The sequence below is a fragment of the Vulpes lagopus genome, chromosome 1 (assembly GCF_018345385.1).
Source record: "Vulpes lagopus strain Blue_001 chromosome 1, ASM1834538v1, whole genome shotgun sequence".
Taxonomy (NCBI): domain Eukaryota; kingdom Metazoa; phylum Chordata; class Mammalia; order Carnivora; family Canidae; genus Vulpes; species Vulpes lagopus.
Genome location: NC_054824.1, coordinates 155,199,273 through 155,214,306, shown reverse-complemented (window position 1 = coordinate 155,214,306; position 15,034 = coordinate 155,199,273). Strand labels below are relative to the sequence as shown.

At 38.1% G+C, this 15,034-nt stretch overlaps 1 protein-coding gene across 3 annotated transcripts in view; it reads right to left on the bottom strand.

The window, feature by feature from the left end:
- Nucleotides 1-15,034, bottom strand: part of POU2F1 (POU class 2 homeobox 1) — a 185,993-nt gene that overhangs the window by 37,055 nt on the left and 133,904 nt on the right. For all 3 annotated transcript variants that reach the window (XM_041751754.1, XM_041751771.1, XM_041751763.1), the window contains 5 exons: nt 14,608-14,727; nt 10,964-11,152; nt 9,386-9,512; nt 7,860-7,954; nt 1,213-1,386 (listed from right to left, as the gene is read on the bottom strand). In XM_041751754.1, the coding sequence (XP_041607688.1) occupies nt 1,213-1,386; nt 7,860-7,954; nt 9,386-9,512; nt 10,964-11,152; nt 14,608-14,727 (705 nt within the window). The remainder of the gene's footprint in view (nt 1-1,212; nt 1,387-7,859; nt 7,955-9,385; nt 9,513-10,963; nt 11,153-14,607; nt 14,728-15,034) is intronic.

Below are 15,034 nucleotides of genomic sequence, written 5' to 3'. Positions count from 1 at the left end.
AATTATATCTACTTAAAAAATCATTTCATGTTCCTAATATGTATGTAATTAGTTCTCCTGAGCAGAGAAATATAAGGAATAAAAGTCTGTTCTTAAAAACACCAGAAAATTAAGATATCATCTTTGGTTTTTGATCTACCATGGTAGAATCATTATTTTACTTTCAACTGAAAATAATTCAGATAGTGTTTCAGTAGTGGCTTAATCTTCAAACAGGAATTATATTCTTTCCTGATTTTTTTTCCTGATTCTATAAGAATATCCACTCCAATCTATACTTCAGTAACTGTTTTTCATCTAATGATCTCATATCATTTTACATGAATGTATGTATGTCTCCATTGGCCCCCCTTCTCTCCTCAAAATCTGTTTTTAAACAAGTCTTTCAAACTTTTTCCCTTTCAGTTACTATAAAAGACCCTGCAATCTTACAAACAAAGCACTAAGGTCTAGAGCCAGATGTTCTACAAATAAAATCCTAACTGTAGTTACAGTAGCCCCAAACACAATCTTTTAAACTCTGACCATTTATTGGTCTAATTATGATTTCAGAGGCCTGTGTTCTGAGAGAAATCTTAAAGGTTTTAACCAAACATTAAATCATAACTTTGTAATTGAATATATGACTAGCAGTCTAAATTTGTAAGTGCAGAAAATGGCTAAGAACAAATTGAAGTCTAAAACTAAATGACAGGGATGCCTGGGTGGCTCAGCGGTTGAGTGTCTGCCTTTAGCTCAGGGCGTGATCCTGGAGTTCTAGGATCAAGTCCCACATCGGGCTCCCTGCATGGAGCCCACTTCTCCCTCTGCCTATGTCTCTGCCTCTCTGTCTCTCATGAATAAATAAATAAAATTTAAAAAAATAAAATAAAACTAAGTGACAGTGGCACCTGAATGGCTCAGTGGGTTAAGTAACTGCCTTCAGGTCAGGTCATGGTCCCCAGGTTCTGGGATTGAGTCCAGCATCAGAAGACTCTTCTCAACGGGGAGCCTGCTTCTCCCTCTGCCTCTCTCCCTGCTCACTCACTCTCTACCTCAAATAAATAAACTCTTTATTTTAAATAAATAATAAATAAATAATACATACATACATACGAAGGGACAGCAAGGCCGAGGAACATACTGTGCCTCAGAAGCCTCTATGGACCTAGAAAGCACAGATCTGGACACAGTCAAGGAGGGAGATCCAAGTGAAGGGTGGGGTCATCCTACCTGAGTGAATCCAAGTTTGATTCGTCTTTGTTTGAAGGTCTTGGCAAATTGCTCAAGCTCCTCAAGGTCACTGGGCTCCTCCAAGCTGGGAGTATCAATTCGCTTTGGTGTGGACTGGCTCTGTGGAAGTGTCTGAATTGGGGTTGCTGCTATTGTGCGTGTTGGGGTTGCTGGCTGTTGCAAACAACAGAAGGAGAAGAACAAGCATACAAAGTGATACTTAAGTTTATCATGGAATGTGTCACAAGTGAAAAACTTAAGGAAGCAGCTCTATTCATGAATAACTATGAAGACCATGTAACATTGTAGAAGGTACAACAAAATGCTCAGCCAGAAAAGCAGAGTGTGAAATTGTGTGTACTATAATTACAGTTAAGGTTAAACATATAAGTCCATGAAGAAGTAAGTACTGAAAAATGAAACCTCTTATATTTGGGTTTTCAAATATATGTATGCATAAAATATGTGTGTTCAGAACATACATAATAAATTACTCTATTTTAAAGAATCTATTTCATAAATAGACCCCTTAATCTGTAAGTAAGTTTCTAAACAGCAGGGACCATATCTATCTTGTTTATCACTACCATACCTCCAACTTGTGACACTATATTATAAAAAGAGTAAGATTAAAACGATTTTAAGGGAAAAGCAAATTTAAACAAGTTACTAGCTTCCTTTTTGTGTATTTCTTCCCATAGACCTACATTCCTTTCCTTTTTTTATCCTGTTTTTGATTTGTTGCACTGTTTAATCTGTAAATGTTTCTTTCACAAGTTAGAAGTAATTTCCAAATTTTCAATAACAGCATACACCTCACAGATCAGAGTAACTTTTATGATATGATTAAGACATTGGAAGGGATCATACAGCACAAAATCAAAATGGTAAACTTTGTTTTTACTCAGGTATGACTGACATACAAAACAGCTGTATATATTTAATGTGTACATCTTGATGAGTCTGAAGATAGTATACATTCACGAATATATATTGTCACCATACACAATGCCCTAAACTTACTCATTACCTCTAGCACGTCCATCCCTCCCTCGGATCTACATTCTTTTTTTTTTTTTTTAAAAGATTTATTTACATTCTTAAGTTTAATTACAGTACATATAATTTTTTACTCTGCTTCACAATTCTCACTTTCAAAGGCTGAGGCAATATTATTGTTAATTAATTTAATAATTTCTTCATTGCTAAACACTTTTTCATTTATGTTCTCACTAACATAGTTAACACCATAATGAAAAACTTTGTGCACGGGGTAATTTACCCCACCATCGTAATTAGTTCTTTGAGATAAATTCACAAGTGATTTTCTGCAACTGGATAAAGGGTACACCACAAACAGTTGCATGGCTTTTGATACACATCATGTTGGTTCTCACTATAAAATGCTAGTTTCTTCCACATGATTATGTTAGCAGTTCTTAAAAATGTTTTGCTAATTGAGGGAGTATATGGTACTTGACTATTGCCTTGATTTGTATTTCTCTTATTACTCAAAGTAAAATTTTTCTGTGCCCATTATTACTTGTATTTCTTTATCAATTGATTTATATCCACAACCCATCTATATATTAATCATCTCCTTATCCTCATCCTTATTGAGCTCATCAGATGTTAGAGATTAAGCCTTTGTCTGTTTTATTTTTTTTTTTTTTAAATTTTTTATTTATTTATGATAGTCACAGAGAGAGAGAGAGGCAGAGACACAGGCGGAGGGAGAAGCAGGCTCCATGCACCGGGAGCCTGATGTGGGATTCGATCCCGGGTCTCCAGGATCGCGCCCTGGGCCAAAGGCAGGCGCCAAACCGCTGCGCCACCCAGGGATCCCCCCTTTGTCTGTTTTATTAGTACAGATTTCCCAATCTGCTTTTTCTCCTTTTATTTTTCAGCATACGTAAGTTTTAAATTGTCATTTGGGTTATTTTTCTTTTCCTTTCTAATACCTTGTTGCTTCAAATCTGAGAAAGCTTTTATTTATTCCTAACTCAGATAAAATTCCTTTTAATAGACTGCTAGCTTCCTCTTACATATTTTTAAATATTTATTTAAATCTATCTGAGATTTATTTGGGGACATGAAGGTATACTCTTTCTTTTTCTTTTAAAGAAACTATTAAATTTCCTTATTACACAAAGACAAGGCTACTCTGTTTTATTCACAAGCCCTGAGTAGAACCTGCCCTTGCCAGTATTCATTAGGAGAAGGTGTTGCCCTGACTGCAAAAACAGTTGCAGAGTTGACCCTTCCTGTGACCAGCAGCTCAGGTGAGAGATTATAAACCAGGGTTACAGATAAAGTCTGTGGCTGTGAATTTTCTTGTCATTTAAATGCATCATACACCCCAAACTTTGAGCTGGATAGTAATATGCTTTTTCCAGCTGAACCAAATGGCCCAGAAAACTACACAACAGACACGTCATAGGCCTACAAATGGAGTAGGCTCCTTTCTATCATCCTGCTTCAATGAAGACAACCAAGTCCATCTCTATTAGATGTTGCTGACACTGAGTGATTTTCAACCTGACCATTCTGGAGGAGCCAAAAGTAGCACCAACCATACTAAAATCCTATGCAGTTGTACATTTCCTGGTGTGACTGGTGGATAGGTAGAAGTGTGTCTCAATTCTCTGTTACTTCATCTCCAGGCTTGACATAGCCCCGTTCTCAAATAATAAAGGACTAAAAATAGTTTGAGTACCTTCAGGTGGAGTGGTTACAGATAAGTTATCCCTGAGGCTGGACTGGGCAAGATCTAGAAGTAGTCGAGTAGAGTTCACTGAGCAGGAGTCAGGATAAAGCTACAACAGCCCTGCCACTGTGCCCAGAGCACAGAGGCCAAGAAGGAATGGCTGGTATGGGCTTTTTTCAAAACTCCAACCTGACTTTTATGTGCAGCATATTCACAATTAAATGCAAATTTAAAAGTGTACAGTTTAATGTTCTATATAAAGTATACAACTGTATATAGTCATGAACTGCTATGACAATTACAACATAGAACATTTCTATCCCTTACAAAAGTTTCTTTGTGCTCTTCGCTACCAATCTCCACCCTTAGCCTCCAGCCCCTGGCAGTACTGATACGATTTCTATCTCTATAGTTCTATCTTCTAAAACACCATACACATTGAATCATATGGTATTCAGACCTTTTATGTTTAGCTTCTTTCACTTAACATAATGCTTCCAAAATTTAAACATGCTGGTGAATGTTTCAGAAGTATTTATATCGCTGAGTAGTATTCCATCCTATGGATATGGCAAAAATCATGTTACTTATTCACCAACTGATGGACATTTAGATTATTTCCGGTCTGGGTGATGATGAATAAAACTGCTTTGAACATTTATATACAGGTGTGTGGACATATGCTTCCATTTCTAGGAGAACTGCTGGGTCATAACGTACGTGCATATTTAATTTTATAAGAAACTGCCGGGCAGCCTGGGTGGCTCAGTGGTTTAGCACCACCTTCGGCCAAGGGTGTGATCTTGGAGACCTGGGATCAAGTCCCACGTCAGGCTCCCTGCATGGAGCCTGCTTCTCCCTCTGCCTGTGTCTCTGCCTCTCTCTGTGTCTCTCATGAATAAATAAATAAAATCTTTAAAAAAAAAGAAAATAAATGAAATGAAAGTGCCAAACTGTTTTCCAAAGTGTTTGCCCCAACTTACAACCCCACTAATGATATATAAAAGAGCCCAGTTGCTTTACACTTGGTATTGTCAGAGTCTTTTTAATTTTGCTCTTTCTAGTGGATGTGTAGTGCTATTTCATTTGCATTTCCCTGATGACTAATGATTTTGAGCATTATTTTGGTATGTTTACTGGGCTTTGCATATCTTTTTTGGTTAAATACTTTCAAACATTTTGCACATACCCACCCTTTTTTTTTTTTAAGATTTTATTTATTTATTCACGAGAGACACAGAAAGAGAGAGAGAGAGGCAGAGACACAGGCAGAGGGAGAAGCAGGCTCCATGCAGGGAGCCCGACGTGGGACTAGATCCTGGGTCCCCAGGATTAGGCCCTGGGGTGAAGGCGGTGTTAAACCGCTGAGCCACCCGGGCTGCCCCCCGCCCTTTTATTTATTTATTTTTTTAAATCAAGTTGTCTTATTATTGAGTTGTGTGAATTCATTATAAAATCTGAACAGTCTTTTATCAGATATAAATTTGAAGAATATTCTCTTCCATTCTGTGCCTTTTAATATTTAAATTTTTTTTAATTTTTATAAAATTAAATTTATTAATTTTTCTTTTATGATTAGGCTTTTCATGTCTTTTTTTAAGATTTTATTTATTTATTCATGAGACACACACACAGAGAGAGAGAGAGAGAGAGGCACAGACATAGGGAGAAAGTAGGCTCCACGCAGGAAGCCTGACATGGGACTCGATTCCGGGTCTCCAGGATCACACCCTAGGCTGAAAGCGGCACTAAACCGCTGAGCCACCCGGGCTGCCCTGTGTTCTATTTTTTTTTAAAGGATTTATTTTATAGTGAGAATGCAGGCATGTGAGAGACAGAGGAAAGGGAGAAGGAGAGAAGCAGATTCCCTGCTGACTGTGAAGACCAATATGGGGTTTGACCCATGATCCCGAGATCATGACCTGAGTTGAAATCAAGAGTCAAACTGAAAATCAAGAGTCAGACACTTAACTGACTGACCCACCCAGGCACCCCCTTTTGGGTCCTATTTAAGAAATCATTACTTTGGGGCACCTGGGTGGCTCAGTTAAGTATCTGCGTTTGGCTCAGGTCATGATCCTGGGTTCCTGGGATCAAGTCCCATGCTGGGCTCCCTGGTCAGTGGAGAATCTGCTTCTTCTCTCTCCCTTTGTCCCGCCCTACCGCTTGTGCTCTCTCTTTTTCTCAAATAAATAAAATTTTTTAAAAACCATTTTATTTCCAAGGAAACAGATTTTTCCCTAAGTTTTCTTCTGGAAGGTTAGGTCCATAACCTATTTCAAATTAATCATTGTAAATTGCATAAAATAAAATCAAGATTCTTTTTTTTTTTCCCTTGCTGATGGATAACCAAAGACTTTCCTTTTCTCACTGAAATCCTTTGGCTCCTTTGTGGAAAATCAGTTGGCCATAGATGTACAGGTCTACTTAACCTTCTTTCTGTTTCATTTCTATCCATGCACCATTATCATGCTATCTGCATTACTGTAGCTTGATAACAGTTCTTGACATGAGGTAATCTTTCAATATTTTTATTTTCAAAATTGTTTTGATCATTCTATGTCCTCTACAATTCCATATAAATGTTAGAAAGACCATGCAAATTTCTATTTAAAAAAGCCTGTTGTATTGACAGGAATTGTGTTGAATTTATAGATCAATTTGGAAAAGAATTCACATTTTAACAACTTAAGTCTTCTGATTCATGAACATATTATATCTCTCCATTTAATTTCAACTCAGCAATATTTTGTAGTTTTCAATGTTAATTAAGTCTTACAAATGTTTTAAATTTATCCGTAAGTACTATAAATATTTTTCCTCTTAATTTAAACTTCCAAACAAAAAGAAAAAAAAACAAAAAATTTCCAATCATAGTTAATACTGATTATAAGAATATAATCCTACATTCTTGCTAAATTCACTTATTAATTCCAGTAGCTTTTTGTAGACTCCTTAAGATTGTGTGCATAGATGATCATGTCCTCTACTAAATAAGACAGGTTTACATCTTCCTTTCTAATCTATATGTCCTTTATTTCTTTTTCTTGTCTTATTGCTAGGACCTATAGTACAATGCTGAACAAAAGTGGTAACAGCGGACATCCTTGCCTTATTCCTGATCTTAATGGGAAAGTATGATGTAGGGTTTTTTTTTGTTTGTAGATGTCTTTACTAGGTTTGAAAACTATTCCTATTAGCAAGAATTTTTATCTTAAACAGATGTTGAATTTTGTCAAATCTGGTAATGTGCTAATGATAACTTCCAAGATTATAGATAAAGAGAATCAGAGCTGGAAGAGGGATTTAGGATCAGTCAGTTCAAACATCTAATTTACAGAAGAAGAAATGACGGTCCACAGAGGTGAAATGACATGCTCAAAGTCATAGCTGGTTAAGAAATAAACTAGATCTAAAGCTCAAATCTTAAGATACCTAGACATATACATTTTATATAATTAAACTCTAGTAGAAATGAGCTAAAGCAACATCTTGAAGTTGAGAGGAAAGAAAATAGAGATATCAGAGCTTCTTTGCAATTTCTGAGACAGGACAAAGGACAATGATGTGTTTCAACTAAGGCACTAGGTTTCTAGTGCAAGTGGTAATCTCTACTGCCAACTACAGGGAGGGGTTGAAGAAGACTAGAAGATGTCAAATAGTCAGAACCCATTACTCATTTGCCATTAACAAAGTTATTCTTTATAAACATAAAAGAAAACAGGAACTCCTTGAAGATTTTCAAAGACTACGTCAATTTGGTAGCATTGCTTTACAAGCTGATGAGTTTTGCTTTGAATTTTTGATCAGTTTGTGAAAACTATCTGGATAACTTTTAGTAGAGTATTATGGGGTTTCGCTGTTTTTAATTTAATAAAGTTCAAGAATCCCTCAAAACACCAGGGCAAGAGAAAGCAACCCTTAATGGGAGAAAACTGACCTGGGAGGTGAGGGTGATGCTTGGCTGCGACTGTAGGAGGTTGGCTTGGCTTTGCTGAGGTAGTTGCGTTAAAAGATTTTGCGCTTGCAGGAGTCCTGTAAAACATAAACGTGTCATATCAGAAACAATGAAGATTATTGTGAACATACGGCAAAATAAAATATAAGAAAGTAAAATGAAAATCTCCTACTGATCTCTTGATAACCTTATCAATCTTAAAACTTTTAATGTCTTATTTGCCTTAAATTCAAACTTGTTAAATATGACTTGAGTAGGAAGAATTGGACATCAAACTAAAATTGATGTTTATGTGTTTGATAACCTGTCTGATGACCCTTCTGACTGGCCAATCCTTTACATTAGTAAGGAATAGATGAAAATGAAGAAATATTCTAAATGGAAGCAGCTTGAAACTCAAAAAAGAGCTCATCTTACCCCAGAATCCATTAGAAACTGCCAGTATATGTTGGACCAGAGAACCGTCTGGTTCATGAAAGGAGCAGACTATCTATTAAGTGGAACAGATATTTACACAATCAAAGATTTTGGAGGGCAGCCCGGGTGGCTCAGCGGTTTAGCGCCGCCTTCAGCCCAGGGTGTGATCCTGGAGAACCGGGATCAAGTCCCACGTCAAGCTCCCTGCATGGAGCCTGCTTCTCCCTCTGCCTGTGTCTCTGCCTCTCTCTCTCTCTCTGTGTCTCTCATGAATAAATAAATAAAATCTTAAAAAAAATATTTTGGAATTAATCATTAAGAGGAAGCCTAAAGGACAGAAACAATGCGGACTTGGTAGAGATGCACTTTCCCTTGGGAGAAAGCCTCGCTACCCTGTCACTCTCCACACTGATTCCATTAACCAACTACAAATATGACTGATCTTAACTGATACAGAAATGACACGACAATATTTACCACTAAAAAATCTGCAACTTCTAATATAATACTCTTCTCACACTTTAAAAGAAAATATATGATTGTTAGAAGCATATGATTTTAATGCTCAGCCCACATTTTTTAATACATTCCCAAGAAAAACTATCAAAATACCAAAAGTAATTTATGTTGAAGGATTTCATTTAGACTTTTGGCCAAACTCTTGGTCCCCCCTAGTGATTAAACAGATGAAAGACAGTAAAAGACGACTTCAACATGTGGTGTGCATGACCAAAAAGTATATTTTTCTTAACATGAATACCGAGGTTATTTATTTATTTTCAAGATTTTATTATTTATTTGAGAGAGAGAGTGTGCACACACAAATCGGGGGGAGAAGGAGAGAGACCAGAAAACTCCCCGCTGAGCAGAGAGCCGGATGCAGGACTGGATCCCAGGACCCCAGGATTGTCATCTGAGCCAAAGGCAGATGCTTAACAGACTGAACCACCCAGGTGCCCCTGAATATTGAGTTTAAAGTAAATGAAATGAAAATATTGTGCTGATAGACAGAATGACAGCAGCGGATGTACGGTTCCTTAAGTGGTAGCCCTATGCAGTGCTATGCTAGGGGTTGCTGGGGAGGAGCTCACCCTGTTGGCCCTGGGGCGTCTGTGAGATGATAAACTGCGCTGGCTGCAAGTTGGTGGTTGGATGCACCAACACAAACTGCTGCAGGTTGAGATTCTGCTGCTGAAGCTGCTGCAGTTGCTGCAGATCCTAGAAAACCAGAATTAAAACACAGATTGGAGATCCTGAAACAAAAACTCCCTGAATCATAAGGTTCCCAGATTATGAACTGTGTCACCCACATAAAAAAGAGTTAGTAGTTTACATCCTTCCATTCTTGGGAACTGGGTGTGCTCAGAGTATGTTCACAAAGCATGGGAGGAAACCTGGGACCACCCCAAGGATTCACGATTCTTGTGGATATCTGCTGCATCATAACTTAGGCCAAACCTAATTTCCAATAGTTATTTCCAATTTCCTCAGAACAAATGATTACGGTTGAGTGTTCTAACATGTAAAGACCAAGATGGGCTTTAAAATCAAGTGAGAAAAGAATATGTTGAGTATCTGAATATTCAACTGATCTTTCTCAAAGTAAAAATTGAGAGCACTATGTCTGAATTTGCATCAATAAATTAAAATATCTATAATGATTCATTAAATCTGACACAAGTATGAGAAATCAGTGTAAAAATACCTAAAAATAGCTATCCATATAAAAATCCAATCCATAGTGTATTAAACTTGCTCATCTTGGTTTTAGCATTTTATAATTTTCAATTTACTTTCATGCACATTATCTTATTAGAATAATGTCACCATAGGGTCTCAAATCTTACACACTAAAAACATGTATTTGGTGATGAAGGAAGTACCCCAAACTAAACATTATCTTGATAAAACCTGTATATAATGGTCATAAGGATTAGTGATATCTATTCTTTACTCATATAGTTAACTGGCTCTTTTTTCACATCTAATCAAACTCTAGCTACAACACAAATCCACTTCTGAGTCTTCTCTAGGGGGATAAAGACCCTCGTCTAGCACTAGACTCATAAGAATTCTTTGTATGACTTACTGATATAACACTTGTACTTTTTCCTCTCCTTGAAATAAAGGATTTCATTTACCTTTCTTCCTTGGTAGTACTGTCTATGCCTCTTAGATAACTTTTTATTATCTCTCGATTCCTTGCCCTAAAATGTGAAAACTGAAACCAAACAACATTCTAATACAGTTCTGCTGGAGTTAACCACTCTGTAGCAGAAAGATGATGTGCCATCTCTCACACACACAAGTGTCAACATTCACTGCAGAGCACATGAAAGAACCCATGCCTGCCATAATTAGCTAATTAAAATAAATACAGTAATCCTCTGCTTCAGAAATATGCCAACTAATTATTCAAGAATTGTCACTTAATATAAACAGTCATTCAAATAATCAGTTATGTGTTTATAATATCAACTCAAATAAGCAAACAAACATATTACTTCTAGTTCAGTGGTAAGGAAGGCTACCACATAGTTGACTGATCTAGAGCTTTCCAGGCCTTGAAGGACCTACATGAACAATCAGAAAGTGAATTTTATACTAAAGAAAACCTGTCGTTTTTTTTTCTCAACTTCCTGCTCCAGCCCCAGGAGCTACTCACTCACCTGTGCGATCTGGATGGGCTGAGACAGGGGGATCTGCGTCATGGGCGTGGCGGCGGAGGCTGAGATGGTGGCACCAGCAGCGCTGTGCTGCTGGCTAGCGGAATGCTGCTGCACTGCAGCAGCCAGCAGCTGGGCCTGGGCCTGGGCCTGCTGTAGCAGTAACTGCTGCTGGGCTGGCGTCAAAGTAAGCTAAACAAAATGAGAACAAACAATCTGAAAGGTTTGAAGGAGAAGGGGCCCTGATGCAAGCCAATTTACTTTGTGTAGGTAACTCAAGTGGTGTAAAACCTTGGCTACCCAACTTCACACGGTTACCATGACACTAAAGCATTCATCAGCAATCAAGCTACCATTACTAGCAGAACATTTAAATGAAAATGGTGTTCCTCACTCTGGACTTAAACAATCATTCAAGCTTGTCCAGGGCCCTGGGGTTCAGGCAAAAAAAGTAATTAACTAGTAAGCAAGGAAAAAAAGAATCAATGCTGACAGGATATGAAAAGAAATTTACACCAAACAGAACATCAAGTGATTAGTCAGATGAATGAGGAACAAGGATGCTGGGTCTGACCACGGAAAGAACTGATAAGGCCCAGCTGCTTGCCATTAGCATGAATCTCTGCCATATTCCATCATTTCCATTATGCCCTAAGATATGACTAAAGAATATGAGCTCCATTTGTTTCTTTTCCAAGTCTCCCTACAGCCCTCCCCAACCCAGTCTTTTCTGTTATTGAAAAGCACTGGGTCTCTGCAACTTCACATCCCCTTCCTAACACATTATCTCGGTGAAACAGGTGGTGACAGCCGCTCTCTTTACATGCAAATGAATCCTAATGCCCAGGTTTAATAGAAGCTCCAGCCACAAGAACCTGGAATCCCAAGTGTCTCTTACTATTGTAGACACTAATCACCCCAAACAAACCCAAACTGTAAAACAGGAAATGTATTTAGAGCAGATTTAAACTTGCTTTCATAATGCAACTTATTTCAAACACAAAGTAGTGTATTTTGCCTTCCTTTCGGTGGCATATTCTAATCAGTCAAGAAAGAACCCTAGAATATCTTTTTATTTTTAAAAGTTTTTTTTTTTTAATAATCTCTACCCCCAACATGGGGTTTGAACTCATGACCCTGAGATCAAGATTCACATGCTCTTCTGACTGAGCCAGCCAGGTACCCCACCTTGGAATATATTCTTAAGTGCATTCACTTAGTGGTACAACCCTCCTAAAAGGGTCCAATACAATTTGCATATTAGAGTCAAAAGAATCAAAATCAAACCATTCAAAAACTTAATATATATCAAGTATATTTGCTTATAAATATTTTATATAATACACAAATATCAATCTCTATTGAAGGAATTTTTATTTTAAAATTTTATTTTATTTAAATTCAATTATAATTAACATATAATCTATTATTAGTTTCAGAGGAACAGTTTAGTGATTCATCAGTTACATATCACACCCAGTGCTCATTATATCACATGCCCTTCTTAATGCCCATCACCCTATTACCCCAGCCCCCCACCCACCTCCCCTCCAACAACCCTCAGTTTGTTTCCTAAGGTTAAGAGACTCTTACAGTTTGTCTCTATTGAGGGGATTTCTAAAAACAGTTTTGCAACATGTCTTCTTTTTTTTTTAAAGATTTTATTTATTTACTCATGAGAGACACAGAGAGAGAAGCAGAGACACAGGAAGAGGGAGAAGCAGGCTCCTCACAGGGAGCCTGATGTGGGACTCCATCTCTGCACTGGGATCATGCCCTGAGCCACCCAGGTGTCCCAGTTTTGCAACATTTCTTAAAAGAGCTTTTCCACTACCAAGACATACTTAACAAAAAAAAAAGAAAAAAAAGAAAAAATTGTGTGGGCTGATGTGATATGAATTGAACAATAACAACTCTTACCTCTCTCCTAGCCTGTCCACCCACAAAGTAACAGACAAATGTTCAACACTGGAAAAATATTTTTGGAGTCTTGGGCAGCCCGGGTGGCTCACCGGTTTAGCGCCGCCTTCAGCCCAGGGTGTGAACCTGGAGACCGGGGATGGAGGCCCATGTCGGGCTCCCAGCATGGAGCCTGCTTCTCCCTCTGCCTTGTCTCTGTCTCTCCCTCCCTCCCCCTCTCTCTCTCTCTGTCTCTGTCTCTCATGAATAAATAATAAAATGAAATCTTTTAAAATATATATATTTTTTTGAAATCTTAAAACAAAGAAAGCTGAAAAGTTAAAAACTTAATATATTCATGAGAAGGCTAATATATTACCAATAAAAGTAAATGACATTTATTGATGGTTACGTGCCAAGCACTGTTCTTTGAGTTTCACAAATATTGGGACTCTTCACCTTTGAATAATATGAGATGCATCTTACATGGAGAACATCCTCATCTAACTGAAAGAAAAATGAGGCATAGGGAGACAAGTAGATTAGCCAGACAGCAAACTGCAGAGCCAGGGCAGGAGACCAGAGGTTTCATCTGAGAACATTACACCGTGACTTTAAAGAAAATGTTTTTCTTTTGTAGTACTGGTCTGTTCTTTAACTTCTACTCTGCAGCAATATCAGAACTCCAAACTAACCACTATAATTTCATCAATGTAATGGTCTCAGTTACAGGATGACTTCACTGGCATGATGAAGCAACGGTTGAAACATGAGTTTATTTTTTTTTTAATTTTTTATTTATTTATGATAGTCACAGAGAGAGAGAGAGAGAGAGGCAGAGACACAGGCAGAGAGGGAGAAGCAAGCTCCGTGCACCAAGAGCCGACGTGGGATTCGATCCTAGGTCTCCAGGATCGCACCCTGGGCCAAAGTCAGGCGCTAAACCGCTGCGCCACCCAGGGATCCCGAAACATGAGTTTAAAGAAGTGTTTAGTTTATCTAAAGCATTTGCAAAAGTAAGAAAAGATACCCTGAAAACTTATGACAAAGGTAATTCCTTTTTCAGAGCTGCCTACAGAAAATTCCTACAGTACAGAAAATAGTGTCAGGCAAAACCATGTCACTGTCCACTACAAACCGTTCTTCTTCCTTCTTTCTTCTTCTTCTTCTTCTTCTTCTTCTTCTTCTTCTTCTTCTTCTTCTTCTTCCTCTTCTTCCTCTTCCTCCTCCTCCTCCTCCTCCTCCTCCCTTTCCCCTTCTTCTTCTTCTTCTTCTTTTTAAAATACTTTATTTATTTATTCATGAATGACACAGAGAAAGGCAGACACACAGACAGAGGGAGAAGCAGGTTCCCTGCAGGGAGTCCTATGCAGGACTTGATCCCAGGACCCCAGGATGAGGACCTGAGCTGAGCCAAAGGCAGATACTCAACCACTGAGCCACCCAGGCATCCTCCTTTACCTCCCCCCGCCCCGATTTTTAAAGGGTTTTATTTATTTATTTGAGAGAGAGAGAGCATACACGTGGACAGAAGAGCAGAGGGAGAGGAGAAACAAGACTCCTCGCTGAGCAGGAGCCCAACGCAGGGCAATCCCAGCACTCTGGGATCATGATTCAAGCTGAAGGCAGACACTTAACTGATTGACCAAGCCAACCAGGTGCACCTACTGCAAAAAACAGTACTAATCAGGTATTGACCAATGGCAGTTCCAACACAAAGCTTATTAGAATTCTTAGTGGAGACTTACCCCAGTTATCTGTCCTCCAGCCAGCATGAGCTGGGTCTGGGGGATGGCTGCCTGCACTGAAGGCTGCTGGGAAGGCTGGCTTGGCTGCTGTGACTCTCCGGATTCTTCATTAGATTTAGACTGGGCAGTTCAGGAAGGAACATGAGATTTCAAGTGACTGACTAAAAAAACTGTACTTAAAACTCCATATTTTAAGAATTATTTACAACATGAATTTATCTAGTCATAGGTTTTCTGGTTTTCTCTTTTCCTTTCTTATTAATCTTTGTATTTTCCTAATTTTGACATAGTAAGTTTTTAGACTTTTTTCCTTTAAAAATCACATTTACTATTTGTTGTTTTCTAAGTATAAATGGTCAAATATGGAACATATAAAAGTAGAAAAATAAAATATAAAAATTATCCACAATACAAGTTTTTGGTATAG